The 23,800-nt window shown below is 32.9% G+C and overlaps 4 protein-coding genes across 4 annotated transcripts; 2 read left to right on the forward strand and 2 right to left on the reverse strand.

Annotated features, from left to right (window-relative positions):
* Window positions 1-2,162: 2,162 nt before the first annotated feature.
* K444DRAFT_652591 (kinase domain-containing protein) lies at window positions 2,163-3,427 on the reverse strand (the record flags this gene model as incomplete). The annotated part of the gene is made up of 4 exons (XM_024885809.1): window positions 2,163-2,769; window positions 2,803-2,848; window positions 2,903-3,158; window positions 3,188-3,427. The coding sequence occupies 4 exons, from the start codon at window positions 3,425-3,427 to the stop codon at window positions 2,163-2,165; spliced, it is 1,149 nt and encodes a 382-aa protein (XP_024737696.1).
* Window positions 3,428-18,419: 14,992 nt separating this feature from the next.
* On the forward strand, window positions 18,420-19,047 carry K444DRAFT_389896 (uncharacterized protein). Its single transcript, XM_024872422.1, has 3 exons — window positions 18,420-18,667; window positions 18,727-18,850; window positions 18,905-19,047. The coding sequence occupies exons 1-3, from the start codon at window positions 18,482-18,484 to the stop codon at window positions 18,940-18,942; spliced, it is 348 nt and encodes a 115-aa protein (XP_024737697.1). The 5' UTR covers window positions 18,420-18,481; the 3' UTR covers window positions 18,943-19,047.
* Window positions 18,834-21,103, forward strand: K444DRAFT_389903 (uncharacterized protein). Its single transcript, XM_024872423.1, has 3 exons — window positions 18,834-18,854; window positions 18,905-19,419; window positions 19,471-21,103. Exons 2-3 carry the CDS (start codon window positions 19,153-19,155, stop codon window positions 20,938-20,940), a joined length of 1,737 nt encoding a protein of 578 aa, XP_024737698.1. The 5' UTR covers window positions 18,834-18,854; window positions 18,905-19,152; the 3' UTR covers window positions 20,941-21,103.
* Window positions 21,104-22,809: 1,706 nt separating this feature from the next.
* Window positions 22,810-23,531, reverse strand: K444DRAFT_629266 (uncharacterized protein; the record flags this gene model as incomplete). The annotated part of the gene is made up of 4 exons (XM_024883034.1): window positions 22,810-23,007; window positions 23,094-23,221; window positions 23,308-23,432; window positions 23,491-23,531. The coding sequence occupies 4 exons, from the start codon at window positions 23,529-23,531 to the stop codon at window positions 22,810-22,812; spliced, it is 492 nt and encodes a 163-aa protein (XP_024737699.1).
* Window positions 23,532-23,800: the final 269 nt, after the last annotated feature.

Below are 23,800 nucleotides of genomic sequence, written 5' to 3' on the forward strand. Positions count from 1 at the left end.
CTAGTTTCACCTTGCTAGCTGGCATTTCAGTGGTTTTAGCTAGTATCTCTCTCCATTTAACCTCTCTCTCTCTCTCTCTCTCTCTCTCCTTCTCTCTCTCTCTCTCTCTAGTATTCTCTCTCCATTCTCTCTCTCTCTCTCTCTCTCTCTCTCTCTCCTTCTCCTCTTTAGCTTAGTATTCTCAATACATGGGATTCTCGGAACTTTGAGCCTTTTTAACCATTGCCTTGATCCCGCCACAGGCAGATACTTTAGTAAGGCTTTGAGCAATGCTCTTATTTTGCAGTGCAACTCTTGCGTCAATCACAGGTTCCGTGGCAAGGACTAACGCCTGCAACAAGTTCAGATATGACGATTTTTCGATGTGGACGGATGAAAAAAACAAGAAACGTACCTGCTCGATGATAAGTCCGCCAAAACTGTGGCCAATTAAAATGAGCGGTCAGTCGCCGCACTAGCTCTCGTTAGCATATAAATTCCTTCCTACACAACCGATTTCCGTCTATGACTGGAACGTCTTCCGATGTGGGGCGTTTTTAAGAGTACTCACCCGCTCAATATCGGATGGATTAGAAGGATCTACAGTACATCAAGACTACGAGAGGTCCTCCAAACACCTCGCTCTTGAACCTTGTACGTGAGGTAGTAGGACGCGGTATCTCCCGAGCCAGTAAAGAGAAGCATGCGCGATTATAAATGCTGGAAACGCTTGATATTAGAAAGGTCAATATATATTCTTTAGAGAGAGCTATGAGCGCTCTCTAATGGGATAAAAAGACACTGATGCACGAAGAGGCAGGAACTCCGCTGATACGAATAAAGTTGACATCCGTTGAACTCCCAATTTGGTGCCGAGATAACAGACGATTACTTCCATTGCTCGAGGATCTAACTTTGTTTCCAAACTCTTGCCAGGTCCCTCATTCTACTCGATATTCTAGCACTGGCTTCCATGGTTTCCCAAGACCGACCGAGAGTCACCTTCTTATCTTCTCTCATGCCAAATCGTACTCCAAACAAGTGGCACTATCCCATTCGACATCGCCCATAAAGTTCCTTCCACAACTCGAGAAAAGCAACATTTGACAAATTGCCCCTCAAAACCAAATTACCACAACATATGCCCTCAGTTCAAGATGTCCTCTCTCTCATGCGATATCCCTCCCATTACATCCAGTCTTCTCTCTATACTCCCTCTCCGCAACAACCCCATAACAGCCTCAACAAGGCCCAACAACCCAGCGCTAACCTTCACAGGGGCTATGCTGTAGTTGGGCTGAGCAATATTTCGGTCATTCGCCTGCTGATATGTGGAGTTTGTTAAGTTGAGAGCGCCGGTTGCATCAGGTGTGAAGGCGGTGTATGGGTATTGGAGAGGTACCGTTGCATATGCAGGTATCTGAAACGCCATACAGGCCGTAGTATGCGCAGAGAGAGGCCGCCTTCAAGTAAATCATGGGCAAGTGTTTGAAGAGTTGGAGCGATATCCAGGTTGTATTTGAGCATTGAGTCTGTAAGTTTATGAATCTAATTACATATACTTATTATCTTGAATCAATGTAAAATATTTCCCCAAATGAATGTCATATACTGGCTTCAGTCAATGTTAGATATTTCCTTGAGTTGACATGAATGGTCTGGTTTGCGTGAGTATTCGAGTCAATGGAGGAGGGGGCCGCCTTGCTCGCCCTGCCGAGAAATTAAACCTGCCAGTACAGCTATTCTTGTGGGGTCTAGCTATTTCCTTACATTAAATCCGTCTCTATCCGAAAGCGGTTACTGTGGCCATTTGTATTAATTTCGAGGTCGTCTTCAGAATCCAGATTACCTCAACGTCGTCCCTCGTAAAAGCAGCCCGGCTGAACGACATTTTCGATATGGCGGCGACTTCTTGTCATACTCAGGTAGATTTTTAAAGGTGGTGACTAGTGCGACTTGTTGGTTGAAGACCTACATAAAACCCTCATATTATTACTGCCTGATCCTCACTGTTTTGTATCTCTGATTTATGTTACTAACAAATACCATCCGCATTCATTTTATACGGTTATTCGTATCGTTCCTCACTGGTTCCATTGATTTTACATACGATCTTATACAATGATTTCTCTTGCTGCTGCACCGCCACCCGCCGGTTGAAATAGATGTCTCGATTCTAGAATCTAAGGTATATAATAAGACATGAGAGCTTTAAATGAAGGATCCTCGAGCAACTGAGTAGCAGTAATTCGGCGCTCTGGTGAGCAAGAAAACCCCCTTTTCATAATAGACAGAGCATGCTCTCGCCCATCTCGGCAAATATCAGGTCGAAGGCGGTCAACTTTCCCTTCGAGCGTTTCATATCCTCCCAAGATCTTAGACAGAGGCATCGAGCCACTTTGATCGTACCACCAGTCCTTAGCCGCGGTGCCATTACCAAAATGGCCTTTCCAATGCGCTGGAAGGGGTCCCACTATATTGACTATACTGGAAACCGGGGTAGAGCCCTCACCCCAAATGATTTCGACGCCTAGGTAGATCTTTGCAAAGATACATGTAAAGCTCCACATATCGCTCGCAAAACTCGGGTTTATACCATGCAGCCTCTCTGGAGCACATAACAAGGGCGGAAGCTGAGCGGTGTTTTCTACCACAGTCCCGGACTTGATCGCAAGGCCAAAGTCGCATAGGCATACGGGATGTCTAAGCATTTCCCGCGGAAAACTGATTGGTTCTACGAGCTCCCCAGGCCTCCCCTCATCCTCTGCTAAAAGCACCTTTCGTGGTCGGCTGAGGCGCCGGTATTTTTACGCGGTTGTCCACTCGTCAATGAAATCAATACCCCATAGAGCTGCTCCGCTATTTAGGTCTATACGACTACTTAGTCCCTATGTACCAAGGGACGGGTTCAATATGGATTTACCTCGGTGGACAATTCCAGCGTCGTGTAGACTCTTCAGAGACAAAAGCAGCGGCATTGCTGCGGGGACCCGAAACTTAGGCGGTAGGTTGAAGCAGGCCGTGTCGAGATTCGGGCCTCGTAGCGGAAACACGAATACTGTATGGTAATCGCCTCTCTGGCCGGGATAGCGGAAAAAAGCTGGATACGTAACGAGGTTAGATGTATCTCGTACGGTCCGTATAATCTTGTCTTGCATGGCGCGCTTGTGTTCTCCTTGCTGACCGGATATCGCTACCTTAAGGTCACGGCCTTGTTCTGTTGGGTGTCGTGGGCCAGCCATACAGTAGAGAAGCCTCCCCAGCCGAGTTTGTGCTCGATACGGTACCTGCCGTCGAGCACCTCTCCGACGTAAAGAGGGCAGTACAAGCCTTCCCAGTACCGTATGCGAGGTTCAGCATCCGTCTCTACCTCGCACTCATCATCGGAATCGATGAAATCGCCGAAGTCGCCACCGTTGGGGATGTTAGGGATAGGTGCAGATGCCATTGGAGTAGCGGCTACGTCAGTTGCTGGATAGATGCCTGCCGAGCCTGGGGCAATAGCCTCTGCTTTAAATGGTACTATCTTGTCTGTGTTTATGAGCCGAGAAGAGGTATCGTTTCTCAGGGATAGAGAAAGGGTCATCTGTCTGTGGTGGGTGACTGATATTGTCTGGATTGGGTTGGGAGAAGAAGAGAGAGAGAGAGGGTAAAAGAGAAGAAGTACTAGCTAAAAGGACTAAAACGCCGGCCCCTGACAAGTGAAACTAGTCATATGACAGCCAACCCCATGTGACCCCAGCCAGCGCCGTTACAAAGGGTGTTTCTCGTAGCCATTAGGCTACAGCAATTCTATACGGCTAGCTCCTCTGCCTTGACTTTAGATTAAAGTTGCTCGTAAGCACTTATGATAATATTATTTAGCGCGGCCGAACCGTCTGGGCCATAGTAATGACCCTAGCAGCCTTCTCAAGGTTCTTAAGCGTTCACGTCGCAATCATTGGTGTAGCCGGCCCTCGAGGAGCCGCGACTACAGTCGGTCCGATCCAAAAGCGACAAAAAAAAAAAAAAACCACCACAATACTAATTGATATAAATCATATTAATTAAAACTATACTATATACTATAGGAATTAATTCTATATTCTCAAAATTATAATATCTTTATTATTAAGGAAGTTATAATATACGTGATTAAGCGAGCAAATATATTAGCGTTTTATATAGTCGTTTTTTTACTTTGGTTATTACGTAACTGCCCCCCTAAGTTAACCGCTCTTCTATAATTATATTAATACCTCAATAGCCACAAACCCAATCAAGTGCTCCTTTTATATACTTCTAATGGCTACCTCTATAAGGCTTCAGAAACGCAAGCGAGCTAATTCAACTCTTGATTCAGTTATAGTTCTTACCCTAGCTAAAGAAGCTATAATCTAAGTAACTATTAACGAACGGTATGGGAAACCCTCTAATATAGAGAATAATTCTAATAATTCAGATATTAAACCAAGTAATAAAGTAGAACTTAAAGATTCGATACTTTTTTGGGTTTAGTAAAAGCTTTTTATTAGTAGTAATAAGACGATTATTTTGGAGAAGCCTATATTCGCATAGCGAGAATAAAGACTTATAGAACAGACTAGTAAGTTTCTTATTTTATTTTCTTATTTTTATATTATAATATAAGTATACTAATATTATTTCTAGCTTCCAGAGGCTCCTATTTCTCCAAAATAATAAAGGAATTAGTAAAGCTATTAAGAACTTAATAAAGACATATATATAATTAGAGGGCAAAAGATACTCAGGTTATAAAGTAATCTAGTAGGCTTAAGACCCCTATAATTATACTACCTCTTAAATAAAAGAAGCTATAATTCGATATTATTAGGAGGCTAATTAATATTCCTAGAAATATATAATTAAGGGAAGAGCAAAGGCTTAAAAATAAAGATAATAGAACTAATAAGCTACTTTTGGATGCCCTTATTAGAAATGCTTACGGAGATAACAAAACTCTAGACATATAAATAACTTACCAAGAAGTCCTTAATAATATAGATATTAAGCTAGCTCAAATCAAAGAGCTATATACTCTATATATAATTACTAATTTATACTTATTCCGGTAATATACCCAATAGCTTCTAAAGCTAGGGCAATATTAACTTGGAAGGGTTAATATATTACTTCTAGTAGCTTCTAGTAATTATTACTTTAATAATAGAAAGATATTAGCTCGGTAAATTAGGGAGCTATTTAATTACTATTAATAGTAGCATGGTATTTTATAGGAAACTAGGGGTAATAAAAGAGCTAGTACCTCTTATCTAGATAATAAAGATATTTTTTTAGCTTACTATACTTGGTTAATTAATTAAGAGCTTGGAATAATATTACTAAATAATTTCCTAAATACTATTAATTAGGAGATTTTACCCTAATTATTATTAATAATAAAAAAGCCTATTACTCGTAATATAGCTTACTTATAGCTTCCTAGGCTCGGCTTTTATTACTATAAGACTAAGAAAGGGCTTTATATAAATAGATATAAATAATCTAATATAATTCAGTATTATTAAAAGATATTTTTACTATTAATAAAGGAGCTTTTATTATATATAGTTTAATATAAGAAGGATAAAGCTAGTATATGGCATATAATTTAACCTTTATTCCTAATTAGAGTTCAGGTATATATAATATACCTTTAAAATAAGAGTTATTTCTATAGATATAACTATAAAAAGAGCCTCTGGCTAGTAAATAGTTAGTAAAAAATACCCGGAAAGAGCAAAAAAAGGCTAATTCGTAATTCTGAATTCATAGGCCCTAAAGAATATATTAGGGTCCTAAATAATAAAAATATTTTTATTCCGGATAATCCTGATTTGGATACCTATAAAATTATATATCCAGGCTTAAATAGGGACCCCTAGTAGGATATAAAATAGCTACTAGTACAAATTACTAGAATATTTAATATATTTAAATAGAAGCACTCAAACTATATAGCTATTCTAATATTCGATTAGTTCTTTATATATACTTTATATAGCAAAAACATACTAAATACCTTTGGTATAAACAAGGTACTAAAAGGGGTTAAAAAGGGTAATATTAAGGCCTATAAAAGGGATATATACTTTCTACCAAAGTATATAATTCCGGGATTATAGGGCACTATTTAAGTCCTTTAGTAACTTAATCCAAATAGAGAAAAAGAGCCTAAGGATATAGAACAGATTCTTATTAAATAAGGTTATAATATACCTGGCTTAAGATTTAAGTATCTAAAGGATACTAAATATACTATATCTCTTAAATACCCTCCTGCTATTAAACAAATATACTATTTAGCTTATATATTATTAAACTACTAAGACTTCTTTAAAAAGAAGTCCCAAGTTAAAGAGCTTATTATAGATCGGAAATATAAGGCTATGTTTTTACTAAAGTTCTACTATAAAATCAACCTAATTAAAATATACTAGGGATATAGCAAAACTCGATATTATTAAGTAAAGAAGGCTAGCTTTCCAGATACTAAGATTAAGATAATAGAGGTACTTAAATCTTATTTAATTAAGACTATATAAAGATTTTATAACCGTATATTTTACTAGATAAATATATATTAAAAGGAATTAAGTATTAAACAAACTACTTAGTATATATAGAAGCAAAAATGCTATAAAACAATATCTAAAAAGGTAATAGATAAATAGAATAATATATAAAAGTAAGAAAAAAAAGGTAGCTAAGTAATAAGTAAGATTTATAAATTTAGTTCGGTCAAAAGTTAGCTTAAAACCTATATAATTAGGGCCCTACTATATATATAATATATATAATACTAGAAAAAGCTATATTTAGTATTTAGGAAGATTTACTTAAGCTTATAAGGCTTAATTATTATTATTATATTAATAATAAGGCTAGTAAGATACCGCGATCTCTCCCTAAAGTCCGGAATCACGTGTAATGGGCACACGTGATGGCGCATGGACAGGTGTCAGATGTCGTGGATCTAGTTTCCTATTTTGGGTACAGCTTGCGATCGGAATCGTATGGATCGCATGGGATTTCCTAATTAAGTAAAGGGCTTCGCATGCCTGGCTAAGCACTAGGGAATATATAGGGAGACGCTCCTAGCTTTGGAAGGGGCATCGATTAGTCTCTTGTTGGAATCAATTCTTGGAATCAGTTACACTTGCAAGCGTCACTCCGCAGCTTACTTACCTTGACTACTTGTGCATCACCCTGCTATTACGTGCCTCACATCACGTAACCTTAGCAAGCAAATATATTAGCGTTTTGTATAAGGAAAAATCAAAAAAGTAAAAAGGGTTCATATACTTTGAACCTCGATTATTAATAAACCACAAATTATATTAAAAATCTAATTAATAGATATTTTTCGCCTAGTTCTACTCTATAATCGCATTACTTAGTATTAATTAATTAGGGTTATGGTTAAAAAGTTATTATGGGCATAAAAAAGCGACCGTTTTATTACTTTTGGATTAGACTAACTATAGCCCGAGCTTCCGTATTAGTTTTCTAGCTAATGCTTTCAGGATACTACTTCGCCGCTTAATTAGCTCAAACTTGTACTAGTATTTCTAGCAAGCGCTTACCCCGTAATAACTAGCTATTTGCCCGCCCAGGCTTAGTATTAGTATTTCTAGTAAGCGGTCTTACTATAATAATTAGCTATTACTCTATATAAGTACTATAAGAAAGTATTCTTATTATAATAACTAGCTAATTAATTAGCCTAATTTCTATATTAGTATTTCTTCCACATATCTAGCTATTATATAGTTAGTACTAGTACTATATTAGTATTTCCTACTATTACTTATATTTGAAAACAGATATAACTAGTATTATAATAGGGATTTAATTATTATATGAATTTCGGACTATATATAAGTAGTATATTAAAAAAATAATTAAGGTAATTAATTATATTTAATTAAATCAAGTAAATAATTAATTATAATTTAATTATTAACTTTTTAAAAAAATTTAATTATTAGAAAGATTATAATTAAATATAATTAAATATTTCTAATTATTATATGAAACCTATATAAAAATTATATAAGTAATAAATTCTCTTCTTTTTCTTTAGATAATATATAACTAAAATATAAAGAAAATAAAGATTAATTAATTTCTAAAAAAAAGAGAAAGAAAGTAAGGTAATATATATATGAATTATTTACTCTATATATTATATAAATATACTCATGTAACTAGAGAAGTTAAAACCCTGACTATAGTACTTATTTATAAAAATAAATAAAACAAGTAAAGGCAAGATACTAGCTATTAAACCTATAATAGTAAGGTAATATCTAAATTAGAATAAAATACGCTTTACTTTTATACTATAATACTTATATTATCTTTATAGTTACGTGTAATAATACGTAACCTAGTAATTAATTATATTTAATTAAATTAAGCAAATAATTAATTATAATTTAATTACTATAATTCTGATTTAATTTAATTTAATTACTAGCTAATAATTATAATTAATTAAATTATTTAATATACTATATATAGGTATTAGATATATAGGCGGGAGAAAAGAGAATAGTAAGCTAAATAATAGAAGTAATACTTTTAATACTTTTATTATAAATAATAAATAATATAAATAGTAAAAATAACGAGCTCTAAAAAGTAATATATTAGTAAGTCTCATTATATAAATAGATAGACGTCTTATATAGTCCCTAAACTAGTACTAGTATATATGAAGAATATAATATATAACGGGAGTTACGGGATAAGAGATAAAAAAAACCCTATTATAATATAAGATCTAGTATATTAGTATTTAATCCTTATACTATATTTATCCTAAATTTAGCCTATTTTATTATACTTGAATTTAATATTAGTATCCTATTATAATATATAAAGAGGTCTAGTAATATTAAATATTATATATATAGTAAAGAATAATTCATTAAGTTCTCTATTTAAAAACTAGCTAAATAGAGTAAAGCCTTGCTTATTTATATATATATTATCTTATTATATAATATATTTGCCCTAATATACTAATTATAATATTCTTATTATAAAGTTAATATATTTATATATAATCTATAATACTTCTAATAGAAAAGCAAATAAAAAGTACTAAGTATATATTATTATACTTTATAAAAGTAGTAGCTATTTAATACTTTCTAGTATTCCAATTAACTACTTCCTAGTAATCTTTGGTTTTAGCCGAACTATAGACCTTAATAGTATTTTTATAAGAAATAAGAAAGATATTATTATAGCCTGGGATTATATTATTACTAATAATAGTAGAGATCTGCTATATTTGGGTATAGAAATAAGGCGGGACCAAAATTAGGAACTAGTATAGGATATATAATTATATATTAGGAATAATTACTTAATATAGGAAATAGGTACTAAACTTAGAATTACTAACTTATAGTAGGAGAAGATTAGTAATATATGTCTTCTTATATTAAACTATTTACTAAAAAACCGTATATAGTAATATAACCGGAAGTCGGGAATATATTAGTATTCGGGAACTAAGAACTATTATTACTAGCTTGGGCTATAGTTATTATTAATCTTATTTCAGGGCTTGTATAAATAGCTAGAAGTTATAATATTTATTATATAACTAAGAGAATTAGACTAGTATTACGTATTTCCTAGTTATTAGAAATTATAATAATCTCCTTGGGAGTTTACTATTCCTTTAGTAACTAGGGAATTTCCCTATTAGAAATAAAGTCGAGATAGGATATATTTCCTATTAGGACTAGTATATTACCCTTAATCTTCCTAATATAGTTCGCCTTAACTATTTCCTTTAGGTATAATTAGTTTTCTTATTCTTTTTTTTTAATATTCTTTTGGATATATAATAATAAGGATTTGTTATACTTAATAACTGGGATTTATTAACCGCTGGCTTGGAAATCTACTACTATAGGATCCTATAGAACTTCGGGATTATTTAAAGCTTCGGGATCCTATAGAACTTTAGGTAGGTCTTTAGGTAATTTCTAAATATAAAGCTTGTTATTATTTAGTACCATAATATAAAGCTCCTAGTAATACTATTTGAGAAGGCAAAGAAATATACTAAATACTAAACTTTTCTTATATATACTAGTAAATTCTACTAAGTACTCTTTAAATCCTAATATATACTACTTTATATATATAAGATTAGATTCCGAGATAGAAATAATAAAGTAAGAGTAATTATTATATTTATATTTCAGAAAAAGTAGCTATAGTTCCTCGAGATTATTCTCGAAATCCTTTTTAATAATATCTTATATAAGGTAATAGGCAAACTATATAGAATATATTATATTATAAAATATTAATTTACTTTATTATAACTAGAAATATAGTTTATTTGTGAGTCTAACTAATCTTTATATACTATAGAATAGCTCGGTGTCTATTATAGTTATTTGGGGTACTAATATTTCCGAATTTATAAATATCTTTGGAACTAATATTAGAACGGATTCGGAATCCAAGCTTATTTTTGGAATCTCGGAATCCGTATTTATTTTTAGAACTAATATTAGACCGGCTTTGGAATATATCTTAGTTATTAGATTAGAAATTAGAGCTTTTTCTAGAAGAAAAGTTATTAGAATTACAGGTTATATTATTAATACCTTTAAGCTAGTCTTTTATAATTTCTTTAGGTCTAACTAAAGGTTTTTCTTCAAAGTTCCTAACTCTTATATTAGATTTTTAATAAATATATATATAGCCTATATAAGGTAACTATTATTACTTTCTCTAATATATTTATTAATCTTATCTTATCTTGGTAATTTCTTTTTCCTAACTAGGTTATAAACCTTATAATACTAGTATTACTATAAAACCGCTTATTATTTAGGATCTAACTAGAAATAAAGGGGTTCTTTCTGGGATTCCTTATTAGTTCTTTATAATTTTTATAGTAGGCTTATTCTAGCTAACTAGGAAGCCGGCCTTTTAGTTTAATAAAGTTATATAGATATATTAGAAGTCGGGTATAGGATTCTGGACTATCTAAAAATAGAGCCGGAAATTATAGGAAAGAACTCGGATTATTAGGAAACTTATTAGAAAGGTTAGAATTCTTATTATAGAACTTGGGAAGCTTATTAGAAGTACTAGTAATCTTATACGGGAACCTGGGAAATATCTTGAAATTCCTAGTATTCCTATATAGGAACTTGGGAACCCTATTCGAATTATTAGTATTCTTATATAGGAACTTGGGAAATATATTCGGATTATTAGTATTCCTATTTAGATTATTAGTACTTTATTATATTACCTTCGGGATTTGCTAGAAGTTATTAGGAACTAGTTTCGGGATCTTTATTATTTTCGAAAAAGAGTCCGGGATTTATTTAGTATTATTATAACGGGGATATTTAAGTAATTAGAAGCTTATTATTATTATAGGCGGGAAATAGATATAAAGTAAAATTATAATATATATTAAGTATATTCTAATTAGGCTCGTTATAGTTTTTAATATTACTTATATTAAAATTATTACTAATTTCTTTCTTAATTATAAATAGCTAGTATTTTTATATATATACCGGGGAAGGTATTTAGTAACTAGTAAATACTAAATTATATAAAGACTTCTAGAAAAGAAATCTCGAAGGAAGAACTAGTAATATCCCTAGTAATATTATAAGATAATTAAGAATAGAAATTATTAGAAATATAAGAAATATAATAAAGAGATTATTCTATAAATAAGCTAAGTAAATATTATAAAGATAAATAATAAGGTAATACTAAAATTATTAAGTAAGTATAAAAAATAATACTAGTAAGTATCTGTGGTTTTGAAAAACCGTCTCTAATATTTTAGAGCTAGAAGGGCTAAGAGAAAATTCTCGTAATTATTAACTAGCTCTTTTATATTTCCTAAAAGCTTGACTAGAAACTATTTATTATATACTAATAAATAGCTCTTATATTATATAAGATATTTAATAGATATCTTATTACTATATCTTATAATATATTTATTTATAAGACATTCTAGCTTATAGGACTTCTACTTATTAGTATCTCTTATAATTTCTTTTACTAGTTCTTAGATATTTGGCTTAGATTTTCTAAATAGATTCTTTCTTTTAGAAGTTAGCTAGAGATATATAATAGAGATTATATAATAAATCTTCTAAAAAGATAAAAGATTTAGCTTATATATAAGGCGGCTAATCTTTTTTATAATTATAAAGGATCCTATATATTACTCGAAAAGCTTCGGATTAGGTTTCTTAGATAGGCTATAGCCCTTATATAGCTTCAGGTATACTTTATTACCGATTTCCAAGGAAATTAGTTAGTATTTAGTATTATAGCTTTCCTTAATAGTATTTATAGTAAAATTAATTGAGACTTGAGTATCTAAGTAATATAGCTTGCAAATAACTAAGGGAAGTTCCTGTTCCTATTCTAGTATAATAAGGCTTAATCTCGTATTAGTCTTTATTCCTATAATAACTTTATTAGGGCTATATCCGATTAATATATAAAAGGAATTATTTAAGGTATATTAAAGAAATAGTATACTATTAGACTAGGGAATTTCCGGGTATTTATATATATAATAGTAAAAGGTAATCTTAATATACTAGTTTTTGATTTCGGACTACCTATTAGTCTATAGATACCATATAGTTAAATAAAGAAGCTTAGTACTAAGTAATATAAAAATCTTTTTTTAAACTACTAATATAAATTTGAAATCCCGGTTAGAAATAAACTCTTTTAGAATACCTTAAAATATAAGTAGTAGTATTCTAACTAGAATAGTAGCCTAATTTTCTATAGTATATATATTATATCCGGGAATAAGTAAGGACTTATAGGAAAACTTATAGGTATTTATTATAAGATAATTAAAGGTACTATAGCTATTAATAGACCAGGATATAACTATATTAATTTCTAGTAATACGAGAATAAAATTTATAGTAATTATATAAAATAGATAGGAAATAGTATAGATAGGCTAAAGTTTATTATTTGATTAGGTATAGAGAATAGTATTTATAAGATAGCTCGGGTAGTATTTAATAAAGTTCTTAATTTTCTTAGTTAGTCTGGAAATATAGAATAGTTTTAATTCCTGAACTATTTTTAGAATTCCGAAATATTCCGGACTATAGGCTTTCTCAAATATATCTTAGAGAACTATATTAGAAATATATAATCTATCTTGGCCCTTTATTATAATATTATATAATAGACTATTTTTAATAAAGAATAGAATTTCTAGCCAAATATATAATTCAGGAAGCTTACTATTTATATATTCCAGAAATCGGAGAGTTTACTAGAAATATAGATTCTTAGTATATTCGGTTACTAGATATTCTCTAAATTCCTCGATTATATATATTTCCAATATTATATAGATATTATTAAGGGTATTATTCTTAGAGATATCCTTTGGTTTAAAGATATAAAGTCTAAAAAGTATATTAGGAATAATATTCGTTTTTCTAGAAATATAGTATATTTCTAGGCTAAACTAGGAAAGGTATTATAATATATAATATAAGTATATATTTACTTAGTATTAGAAGTTATAAGTATAATTTAATTATATATTTTATAAGTAGTAAAGTAATTAGTAAGAATAATAATTAGATATTTTAATAAGTGAAATATAATATATAGGTAATAATAGATATAAATAAGGCAGGTAACTTCTAGCTTCATTAGATAATAATTCTTTTCTATAAGGTTAAGAAACTTATTAAGAAATAAAATAGGCTAAACTATTATAGAAGAAATCTTTATTAGGTTTTTAGGTATCTTATAATTCTTTTTAAGGTAAAAAAGTATAATTTTAAAACCGTAAGTATTTGAGATATTAATTTTTATATAGGTAACTTTTTCAGGATTATAATATATTAGGAATCGAGAATCGGAAAGATAACTTCTTACTAACTTAAAGGAGGCTTTCTCTAAATTAGTTAGTTCCCAGGTAAAATAGGTATAGAACTTCTTTCTCTTAGGTCTAATTTAATTTTACTTGTATTTCTTTACTAATATCTCGGTCTTATACTATTATAAAGGCTCGATTACCTTTATATAGAAGGAAATATATTATCTGAGAAATCTTATTATTCTAATAAAAGTTTTAAGTTCCTTAAATAAGAATAGGAATATAAGATTCTTAATTACTAATATATATTTTTTAGTTATAGATATTCCGAATTCGTTTACTCGGTATTTAAGAAGCTAAACGGAAGGATAGGTTAGAAAGAACTTTATTAGGGAAAGGAAAAAACCTATTTTAGTAAATAGGGAAAAGATTTATTAAAAGTAGTAAATATATTAGTTAGTAGTCTTAGAAAAAATAATTATATTATTAATAAATATATAAGCGAAATCTCTATATAGGTATAGCTTTTTATTTATAAATTATTAAATATATACCAGGGAATTCTTAAATCCTATTAATATAATCTTAGACTATTTTTGGCTATAGTAGCTAATAATAGTAAAGTATTTCCTATATTTGGGCTTAACTAGAAATTAGTAAAAGAAAGTAGAACTATTAATATACGAGATATATTATATATTTTATAGAGCTTTAATAACTTCTAATTAAAGCAGTATTAGATAAGTATTAGAAATAGCCTATTTATTTAATAGTCTGAGATTAATTACTAGATATATTTTATATTTCCCCTTTATAATCTTTTAGATTATAAATACTATATAACCGAATAGTATCGGGAACTTTACCTAATTTATTAGGTTCTTTATATATAGACTATTAAAGATATTATTAATTGCTTTCCGATTCTTGAAACTAATAGGATAGACTTTTATAGAGATCTTCCTATTCTACTAGCCATTTATAAGAGAAATAGATATTATTTCTTTCTCGAGTATATTAATTAGGCCTTTCTTTTCCTAATATATCGTGAATTTAATAACTAATATTTAAATCTGCTTAGTAAGCTCGGGCTCGAAATTATAAATATAAATACTATTTTCTATTATAATTTCGGGAATATTTAATAGCTTTGAGATACTAATTATAGGACTATTATTAGAAAAGTCCTAAAAATCGAAAACTTCCTTATATTAGGTTTCCTTTATTACTTTTAGGTTTTATATTAGGTAATAGCCTTCTTTCTCGAATTCTATTACTATTTCAAGTCTAGTTTTTATTAAAATCTTTTTTACTTTATTAGAAAAATTCATAACTATAATAAAGTTTATATATTCTATAATAATATTACGAGTACTATTATAGGAAGCTTTAAATATATAGCTATATTTCTTTAGTAATAATATATATATTAAGGAAATAATAATTATAGATTTCGGAAAAATAATAACTATTTTTATAGTTAATACTTTATATATAATATGTTTACCCTTATAATAGATAATAATCGGGGCTATTAGATCCTTATAAGTACTAATAATAATCTCGTTCTTCTTTAAATTAATAATAGTATTATAAGGATATAAGAATTTATTACCTAAAAGCAAATAAGGCTTAAGATTTTTAGTAATCCAAACTCTAATAGTTACTTTTCTAAAAGTATTCTAGCTATTAATCTTACCGGATATATATAATATAAATATTACTAGCCCGTATAACTTTAGCCTAGATCCGATTCCCTTTACTATTATAAACTATTTCGTATTAATACTAATATCCGGATATCCTATAAGCTAATTCCTATTTATAAGAGGTCGGGAATATCCTATATTAGTATAGATCTTATATTTCTTTCTATTTATAGTAAACTATATATTAAATATAAAGTATATATATCCGGAAATAAATATACCGGTTAGTCTAATTAGTAAAGTATTAATTATATTAGGAACCTTGGGAATTAATATATTAGAATAGGAATAAGCTAGAAATACCGGGAAAGTAGCTTATACTTTATTCTAGGAAGAGGGTTCTATATTACAAGAACTCGAATAAGAAGGCGGTTCCTAATACTAGGAATTAGGTTCTTACTAGGAATCTTGGGGAACCTATTCGGATTTAATATTATATAAATTTATATAGATATATTTAAAGAGCTTATTATAAAACAGGAAAGATTCCTGGTATTTCCAATATATAAGTTTCTTGAGAACTATATAATTAATAGTCAGGTAAATTTTATTCTCGGGTTTACTAGTCTCGAATTACTTTTTCTTAGTAAGAAAACATATCTCTTTACTAATAAAGTATTTGTTTTTCTCTAATTCCTTATTATATTAGTCTTTATATTCCTCAGGTATATTATAGTAATTATTTTCTATAAAGTTTACCCCGTTATAGTATCTGAAATAGCAGAATCTACTACTATTTTATAAAGAGCTATTATTAAAGAAGCTAGATCCGTAATAGGGCTTACTATCTTAGGGCCCGTTTTATCTTCCCTATTCCTATATGAAACCTGCTATTAGGGCTAATCTTAGTCTTAGAACTAGTAGAGGCTTTAGCTTAGGTTTCTCGTTAGTATCGAATTAAGTCTTGGGTTTGAATTAAGAAATAAAAGAATATTAAGGTCTGAAATTTATATATGGAATAAAAGATCTAAATACTAGTCTAAAATTTAGTCTTATTATAGGATATTAGCAGACCTTATTTCTTATAATAATATTAAAATTAGTATTACCTTTTCTATTTTCTTATTGGAATAACTACTATTAGCTTTATCTATTACCTTAGAATCGTAACTAGAAATCTAATATATTTTTCTATAATTATAACTTTACTAATACTTTCTCTATAAAGCTACTAAGGGTAATAGTAAGTCCTAGACAGGAAATATAGATATAAAGCTCTAGGTTAAGGTTATTATAGGCTTAGGAAAGCTACTAGATTATCTCTAGGAACTCGATAGCTTTTATATATCTTATAACTATAGTAATATATAATTATATATCTTTCCCGGAATATATATCCTTTTTAGTAAACCGTTTCTTTTATATCTTTCTTAATACTTTATTTAGTATATTTTTAAATTTCTTAATTAGTACTATATACTAATTCTCTATACTATTTTATAAAAACTTAAGGCCGGTCTAATAAAGCTTATCTAACTTATCTATATATTATACTAAGGCTTTACCGCAAAGATAAGAGAATAGGTTCTATCTAACTATAGCTACTTATAGATCTATACTATTATTTCTAACTTGGTCTATAAATATATAAATATTTCGCTAGTATATATTCGTTTCTATTATAATATAATTATTTTTCCTATATAATTTATTAAGCTTCGGGTTAAAGAAACTAATATTTTATAATTACTATCTTAGGTCCGTAAAATCTTAATTAGAATCTTACTATATATTCCCATTTCTGTTTCCGGAATATATACTATTATTATTCTGTCCTATATTTAATACTTATATAGTCTATATAATTAATTAGACTATATTTTCTCATATATCTAGTATGAGGCCATTACTATTATTTCTGTTCCCGGTACTTCCCGGATTATTAGGATTTATATCCGGTATAGTAATATATATACCGGAACTAGAAGGAACACCTTCCCTCGTGATTTCCTCTATAGTACCGCTCTCGGAAATCTGTTACTGGCTTTGTAAATTACTTGTATTAGGCGGGGAAATAGTAAATGGTTTTACTATAGTAATAAATTATTATAGGGCTGTATTAAAGGTATACTTACTATTAAGCTACTCTATTAGGAAGAGATCGGGTTTGAGGAGTAATTAGAGTCTATTAGAATAACTGGATTATAACTCGAGAGTATATTCTCTTTCTAGATAATTATATAGGATTACCTTAATTACTATTCGAGTCTCTGGGCCAATGGACTCTGCAAGTTTGAGGTTCTTATTAATAATATTCTAAAGCTGGTATATAAGCTTAATAATATCCGCTAGGAACTGGCTTGGTATTAAAGCGTGTTTAGATAACGTAATTATGGTATCGACGGGCGGGAGGTCGATCCGGATTGTATTGCAAGCTAGTATGAAGCCTGTAATAAATGGTTAATAAGGTATTGCTACTATTATTGAATGCTGTATATGTAGTAAAGGATGATTCATTGAGTTCTCTGTCTGAAAACTAGCTAAGTAGGGCGAAGCCTCGCTTATCCGTACACGTGCCATCCTGCCATGCAACAGGTGAGCACTACCAGGCCTGGATACCTATCTTCTCTCCCTTGCACTTCTCTGCTACCAGTATCTTCAAAACAACGGCCTTATGGAGAATTCTAGCAAACTGGCTTCCAATTTGTGTGCAGCACACTTTTTGAGTTTCAGACTCACGTGACTTGACAGCCTACCCCGATTAGGCCAGCTCGGTGAGTTGAGCGCCACTTTGTTTTAAAACGCCATGATTGGCCGAACAGCAGAGCCTAAAATCAGGCAGCTAAGAACGAAACAAGCCTGCTATTTCAATATTGAGCGGGACCTCCTGAGATAAAATGGAGATGACATCCACCTTCTTTCACCAATATTGTAGTCACAATTTGTAGTATTGCTTTCAGTCATCATGCTTGCCTCCCAGGACCACATGCAGCTCTCAAATACAGCATTTGGATGCTTCGAGCTTGAGCATTTCCCCCAGACCAACGATAGCCATCCTCGCAAACGTGCCAAGTTCACGCCCCAGCGAAGAAAGGAGGTTGCTCTACTGAGAGGCAAAGCGTGTCTTAGATGCAGGTTGTTGAAGTTGCGGGTGCGTAGTGTAGCCATCGTCCAAATTCCCGCCAAAGTGTTCTAATTTGAGATGTGCAGTGCTCAGGAGACAATCCATGTCAAACGTGCCTTAAGGCGGCAAGTTTGTCGACTCAGAGCAAGCACCTTCAGTTTTCGTATTGCGTCAGAGCTTCGTTGAAAGATTTGAGTATCTTTGGCTACAGTAGGCGCCAAGCTCGGTATTTTTGTTGCATTGAGACTAATCGCTGGCCGACAGGCTTGCCTCAACAGGCGAAGACAGAGACAATCGTGTGAAAGGCGAAAGACCTGATATCTGCCTCAATCGAACTGAACTTTCCATTGGACTTTGAATGGAGCTTGAACTCGCTATCGCGGCACGTCTCATCCTGGCTGGTAGATCCTGCGAAGTCACCTACGTCCAAAGTCGGTATTTTGTGCTCAACAGGTTTTCAAAGACTCATTCAAGCCCAAGTTGGATTGGACCTGAGTCGCTCGTTCCAGCAGATGCTTCTCGCCTGCACTACGGCTTACAATCAGGACAAGAGCGTGGAAACCTCCCAGTTCAGTGATGGAGAACTTCAACAGATCACATCTGTGGCTGGAGAATGTGTTCTTGTATCTCTTGAAAAGAGGCTAACACCTGCAGAACTCGAGAAGTGCACAGGCAGTCTTGAATACTCACAAGCATTATTCCTTATTCTGCTAGGTACCATCCTTGCGGTGGGCTACATGGAGCCAATTCAGGATACGCCTAACTTGGCTAATGCTTCAGTGAGTGCTTATCTTCCATTTTACAACACCTTCTCGCTTATAATCCAACAGCATATCGACCCGACCTTGTCTATACCCCTCTATCAATCAGTTCAAGAGCATCTCTGTGCAACTCTAGCCCATTACATGATTTACCTTGGCCACAAAACGACTATCACATTCGATCCACCAACACAAGAGCACTTGATCACCAAAGCACATGAGCGATGGCAGGCCCAGGGCCATTTCCAATGGATGACTCCGGTGCCGTTTCGAGGAAGGTCCGGAGACTCAGATTCAAAATGTACCAGAACTTCCAATAGTAGCGAAGAAAGGTCTACTCGTCTTGGAGATTCCGAAGTTTGGAACGACGCGTTGGAGGAATTCGGTCAGCAGGAAAGAGCTGGTTTATTTATCCACGATTATGTCCGGGGCTGTTCTTCCTCCCCGCCATTTCCCACTGATGTTGAAGGCATCATAGAAGACCACCATCTACCTCCGCCTGTCTGGACTCAAGATACTTTCGCAGAGAGTGCTAGTACTGGAGTGGTTTATCACCCCGCGATTGCAGTTCTACCAGATCATAATGTGGGGCATATTCCTAAAACTTATGTCTATGATATCCCTAAAAACACTGGAGGTCCCGGATCGGAATCAACACAATTCTCAAGCCCGGAGATTATATCAAACTTGACAGAGGACATCATGATTGATAGCTCAGTAGGGCTTTCATCTACATCAATTAGACAATCTGCCGTCGAGAAATCGGGAAACTTGGTCGAAAGACTGGACATGCAGTCAGGTGAGATGCAATGCTGGACTACGGCGACACTCGACTCCTTCGCAGCTTGGAAAGGAGCCTTTAGTTTAGACCGGAAGAAGGTGATGAGAAAGAGGCCTCCGTTTTCACCCGAGAAACACGAAAGCGCACATGCGCTTCGCAAAAGAAATTGGTGTAAGCTTTGCTTGATGCGTAGGATCGTGTGTAGTCTGAATCCGAATCCAGGGTGTGACAGATGCCTCGAAACAAACAATAAGCCATTCCCAAATCTCAACGCGAACAACGATCTTTTTCGCTCGCACATCGGTATTGCGATGATTGAATTAGAGCAGCGAAGTAATCTCGTCTACTGCCATCCTGGGACGGCGTTTCACACAAACGAACTATGCTCTGACTCCGGCGAAAGACTTACGGCCAGGAACACAACCTTCGGTCCCGGATCGACATGGAAGGGCTCGTCTCAAACCTTGCGGCAGTATCTAGCCAAAGAGCCTTTCACAACGGAGGAGGTCCAGGCACCCTCGAGAAATCTCCTACTACACGAGCAGCATTCCCATACTGATGGATTTTCTGAGGATCTGACTATGCTCATTGGTGAAGAAGGCGCCAATCGCTTGATGCAAGAATCGAATCTACTAGATGTCACCATTTGCGGCGATGTTCACGACCAGAACTACAACATGATGAGACACTTCGAAGTTGGTAGTAATGGAGTGCATATGGCTAATACAAAATCTATACCACGGAGGCTTCTTGTTTGAAGTAGAGGATTATTGCCAGTGTGTCAAAAAATAATCAAGGCTAATTAATTAGAATTAATTAGAATTGATTATAATTAAGTATGATTTGATTAGCTTGATTTTTATTATAATTAATTATAATTAACTATAATTATCACGTGATAATACAAAAGTATACTTTCTTAGGCATTTTTAAAGATTATTAAATAACTAGTAGCTATATTAATAAAATATAAATAAAATCTATAGAGCATATATAAGAGTATAAAATTAGTCTAAATCTAAAATAATAAACTAGTTTTTGTTACGTGGTACAAGTCACGTAGTATTATTGCACGTGACTTAGAATGCGGCCAGTACTTCCTTAGCCTGGCAAATAGCTCAATTCAAGCTCTTTACTACTACTATAACATTACTTTATCTTGATAGTTTTCTTCTTTAGAAATCTCTTTCTCTTTCCCCTTCTTATTTTCTTATTTTCTCATTTCTTTTTCTTTAATTACTATAAGGGTTTATTTATAGCTCTTTTATTAGTGGCAAGGAATTACTGGATATTAAGGAGGTTCTAGCGCCTTTGGCTTCGCTTACTAATTAGTACTAGGCCTGGTTTAGTAAAGAGTGCCTTTAGTAATACCGAATATGGCTAGCCCAGACCTTATTTTAGCCTTATCTCGGCTTCCGAAGCTCCAGAGTTATATGCGGAATCACGTGATAAATCTAATTAATTATCTTTGATTATCTTTGATTATAATTAAGTATAATTTGATTAGCTTGATTTTGACTTGATTTGATTTGAGTAGGGGGGTCTAATTAAATCAAACCTAATTATTTAATACACTGAAATTTATTGCAATACTATTGCAATACAATCTCTCATTTAGGTATAGCGTGATTGCTTTATTTAATCAGGCTTTATATACTTATATTCTAGAGTTTTTATACTTTACTTAAGCTCTCTTCTAGCTAGTTTTAATTAGCTTTTTATTTTATTAAATTTATATATAGTAGTTATAAGCTTAGCTTTATATTAATATACTTTTAATTAATATATTATAAAGAATATTTATGAGCTTATTTAATTAATATCTTTCAAAATTATACTTTACTTTATATTTTTATTATTAATTAATTAAAATTATAATTAAGAATTTATATTTATTATTTATATTATTAGTAAAACTTTAATTTTTCTTTTAAATAATAAGAAATACTTTATATAAGTTTATTACTTCTATTAATGCTTCTTAAAATTGACTCATGGCTTAGAGATTATAATATACTAGGCACAAGACAAACATATAAAAATAGACAGCGATTGAGTCTAGCTATAAAGACTTTGCGTCCTTTAAGACCAAGTTTAATGCTCCGCTCGCCGGTATCCAAGGCAGCGGCTGGGCCTGGCTGGTCAAGGACAACGAGACGGGACAGGTCTTGATCCGCACATATGCCAATTAAGACCTCGTTGTAGGCAAGTTCACGCCGTTGCTGGGTATTGATACTTGGGAGCATGCGTCCTATCTGCAGTATCAGAATCGTAAGGCGGAATACCTTAGCGCGGTTTGGGATGTGGTTAACTGGAAGGCTGTTGAGGGAAGATTGAAGTAGAGGTGATGGACGAGGATGTGTACATTATATTAGGGATGGAGACGAACGATGGATGATGAATTGAGCGTAAAAGCGAAATTGAGCCTTTCAGTACAGCCATACATTGGTCTTTTTCAGTCATATTCTACCCTTTCAGTTCTCTTCAAGAGCTTCGGTGGTAGTTCCACCCTTTTCCTGCTTTATTTTCGATGTCCGTGCTCAGTAACGGGATTTCCTTTTCTGAATTTCTAGGCACAAATCCCCGTATGCCAATCCGGACTTATATCCAGCCAAGCATCTTTCACTTTACAAGAATAATCCTAGAAGTCCTAGAATCATAGCAGTACCGCCGCCTACACGCATAGCCTCAACTCCGCTTTTGGATGTATGCGTTGTTGCTACTTGACTGGTGGTACTGCTCGGCGGAGTACTGGCAGCGGTTGGGAGGTTCAGACTCACACTGCTTGGAGGAGCTGTCGTGTTTGCTAGTGTGAAGCTACATCCCTAGACTACGCATTAGCGTACAACTAGAAGGAGAGTTAGGAAGTGATGTGAAGCAGGGAGAGCCAAAGCGAGGTCGAGCCTCTTACCACAGGATAAAAAGTACTACCATTTACTGCAGTAACATTCACGCAATCAAATGTGCATTGCGCATCGCCCGCCGTGGGACTATCTTGCCAGCAGAGCGCCCCTTGTTTGACACCATATGGAGGAGCCTCTGCAAGGCCAGTGTTTGGTCAATTGCGTAGACCTTTCAGTTGAGCAAGGTAAAATTATACTTATCATTGCACTTTCCTGGTGTACCACAACCATCGGTACATCGGAAAATGATGCTGCCCTCCAGACTGGCTGATTCGCAATATGAAGCACTGGGACTGCCGCAGGTTAGGGCGCCGTAGACTCCACTTGAGCAGGCTTGGGAGAAAACACTGCTGTCTGATGTCACCAAATGAGACGCAAATGAAGGAAGAGCCTCATGATGCTCACCCCCGGAGGAAAAAACTAGTCAGAGCCAACTCGAACTTCATCTTGAATTGTTTCGATGTAGCTTTGTGTGAACGCCAGAGGAAATGGATGAGAAGCCAGAGCGATCTGAAGTATATGATATCATAGCTCTCAGCCTTGTCACACCCTTTGTGCGATGTGGCGGCTGAGACAAAAGGAAAATGGATCTAGACAACCCCTTTCTGGAAAAAACAAGCGATATGGTTCCCGATTCGTGTTTTGGTGTTACACGAAAGACCACAAGAATCTCTCCAGGACTCCGCCCGGCAAGTCCCATAAGTTTATTAGTAGT

This window comes from Hyaloscypha bicolor, assembly GCF_002865645.1.
Source record: "Hyaloscypha bicolor E unplaced genomic scaffold K444scaffold_58, whole genome shotgun sequence".
Classification (NCBI taxonomy): domain Eukaryota; kingdom Fungi; phylum Ascomycota; class Leotiomycetes; order Helotiales; family Hyaloscyphaceae; genus Hyaloscypha; species Hyaloscypha bicolor.

What these genes read in the sequence shown, in the direction of transcription:
- K444DRAFT_389896 (XM_024872422.1), top strand. Translation starts at nt 18,482, where the DNA reads ATGCTTGCCTCCCAGGACCACATGCAGCTCTCAAATACAGCATTTGGA. An exon ending in GCAGGTTGTTGAAGTTGCGG is followed by an intron (nt 18,668 to 18,726) that starts GTGCGTAGTGTA and finishes TGAGATGTGCAG; the next exon opens with TGCTCAGGAGACAATCCATG. An exon ending in TTTGAGTATCTTTGGCTACA is followed by an intron (nt 18,851 to 18,904) that starts GTAGGCGCCAAG and finishes GCTGGCCGACAG; the next exon opens with GCTTGCCTCAACAGGCGAAG.
- K444DRAFT_389903 (XM_024872423.1), top strand. Translation starts at nt 19,153, where the DNA reads ATGCTTCTCGCCTGCACTACGGCTTACAATCAGGACAAGAGCGTGGAA. An exon ending in CTAACTTGGCTAATGCTTCA is followed by an intron (nt 19,420 to 19,470) that starts GTGAGTGCTTAT and finishes ATAATCCAACAG; the next exon opens with CATATCGACCCGACCTTGTC.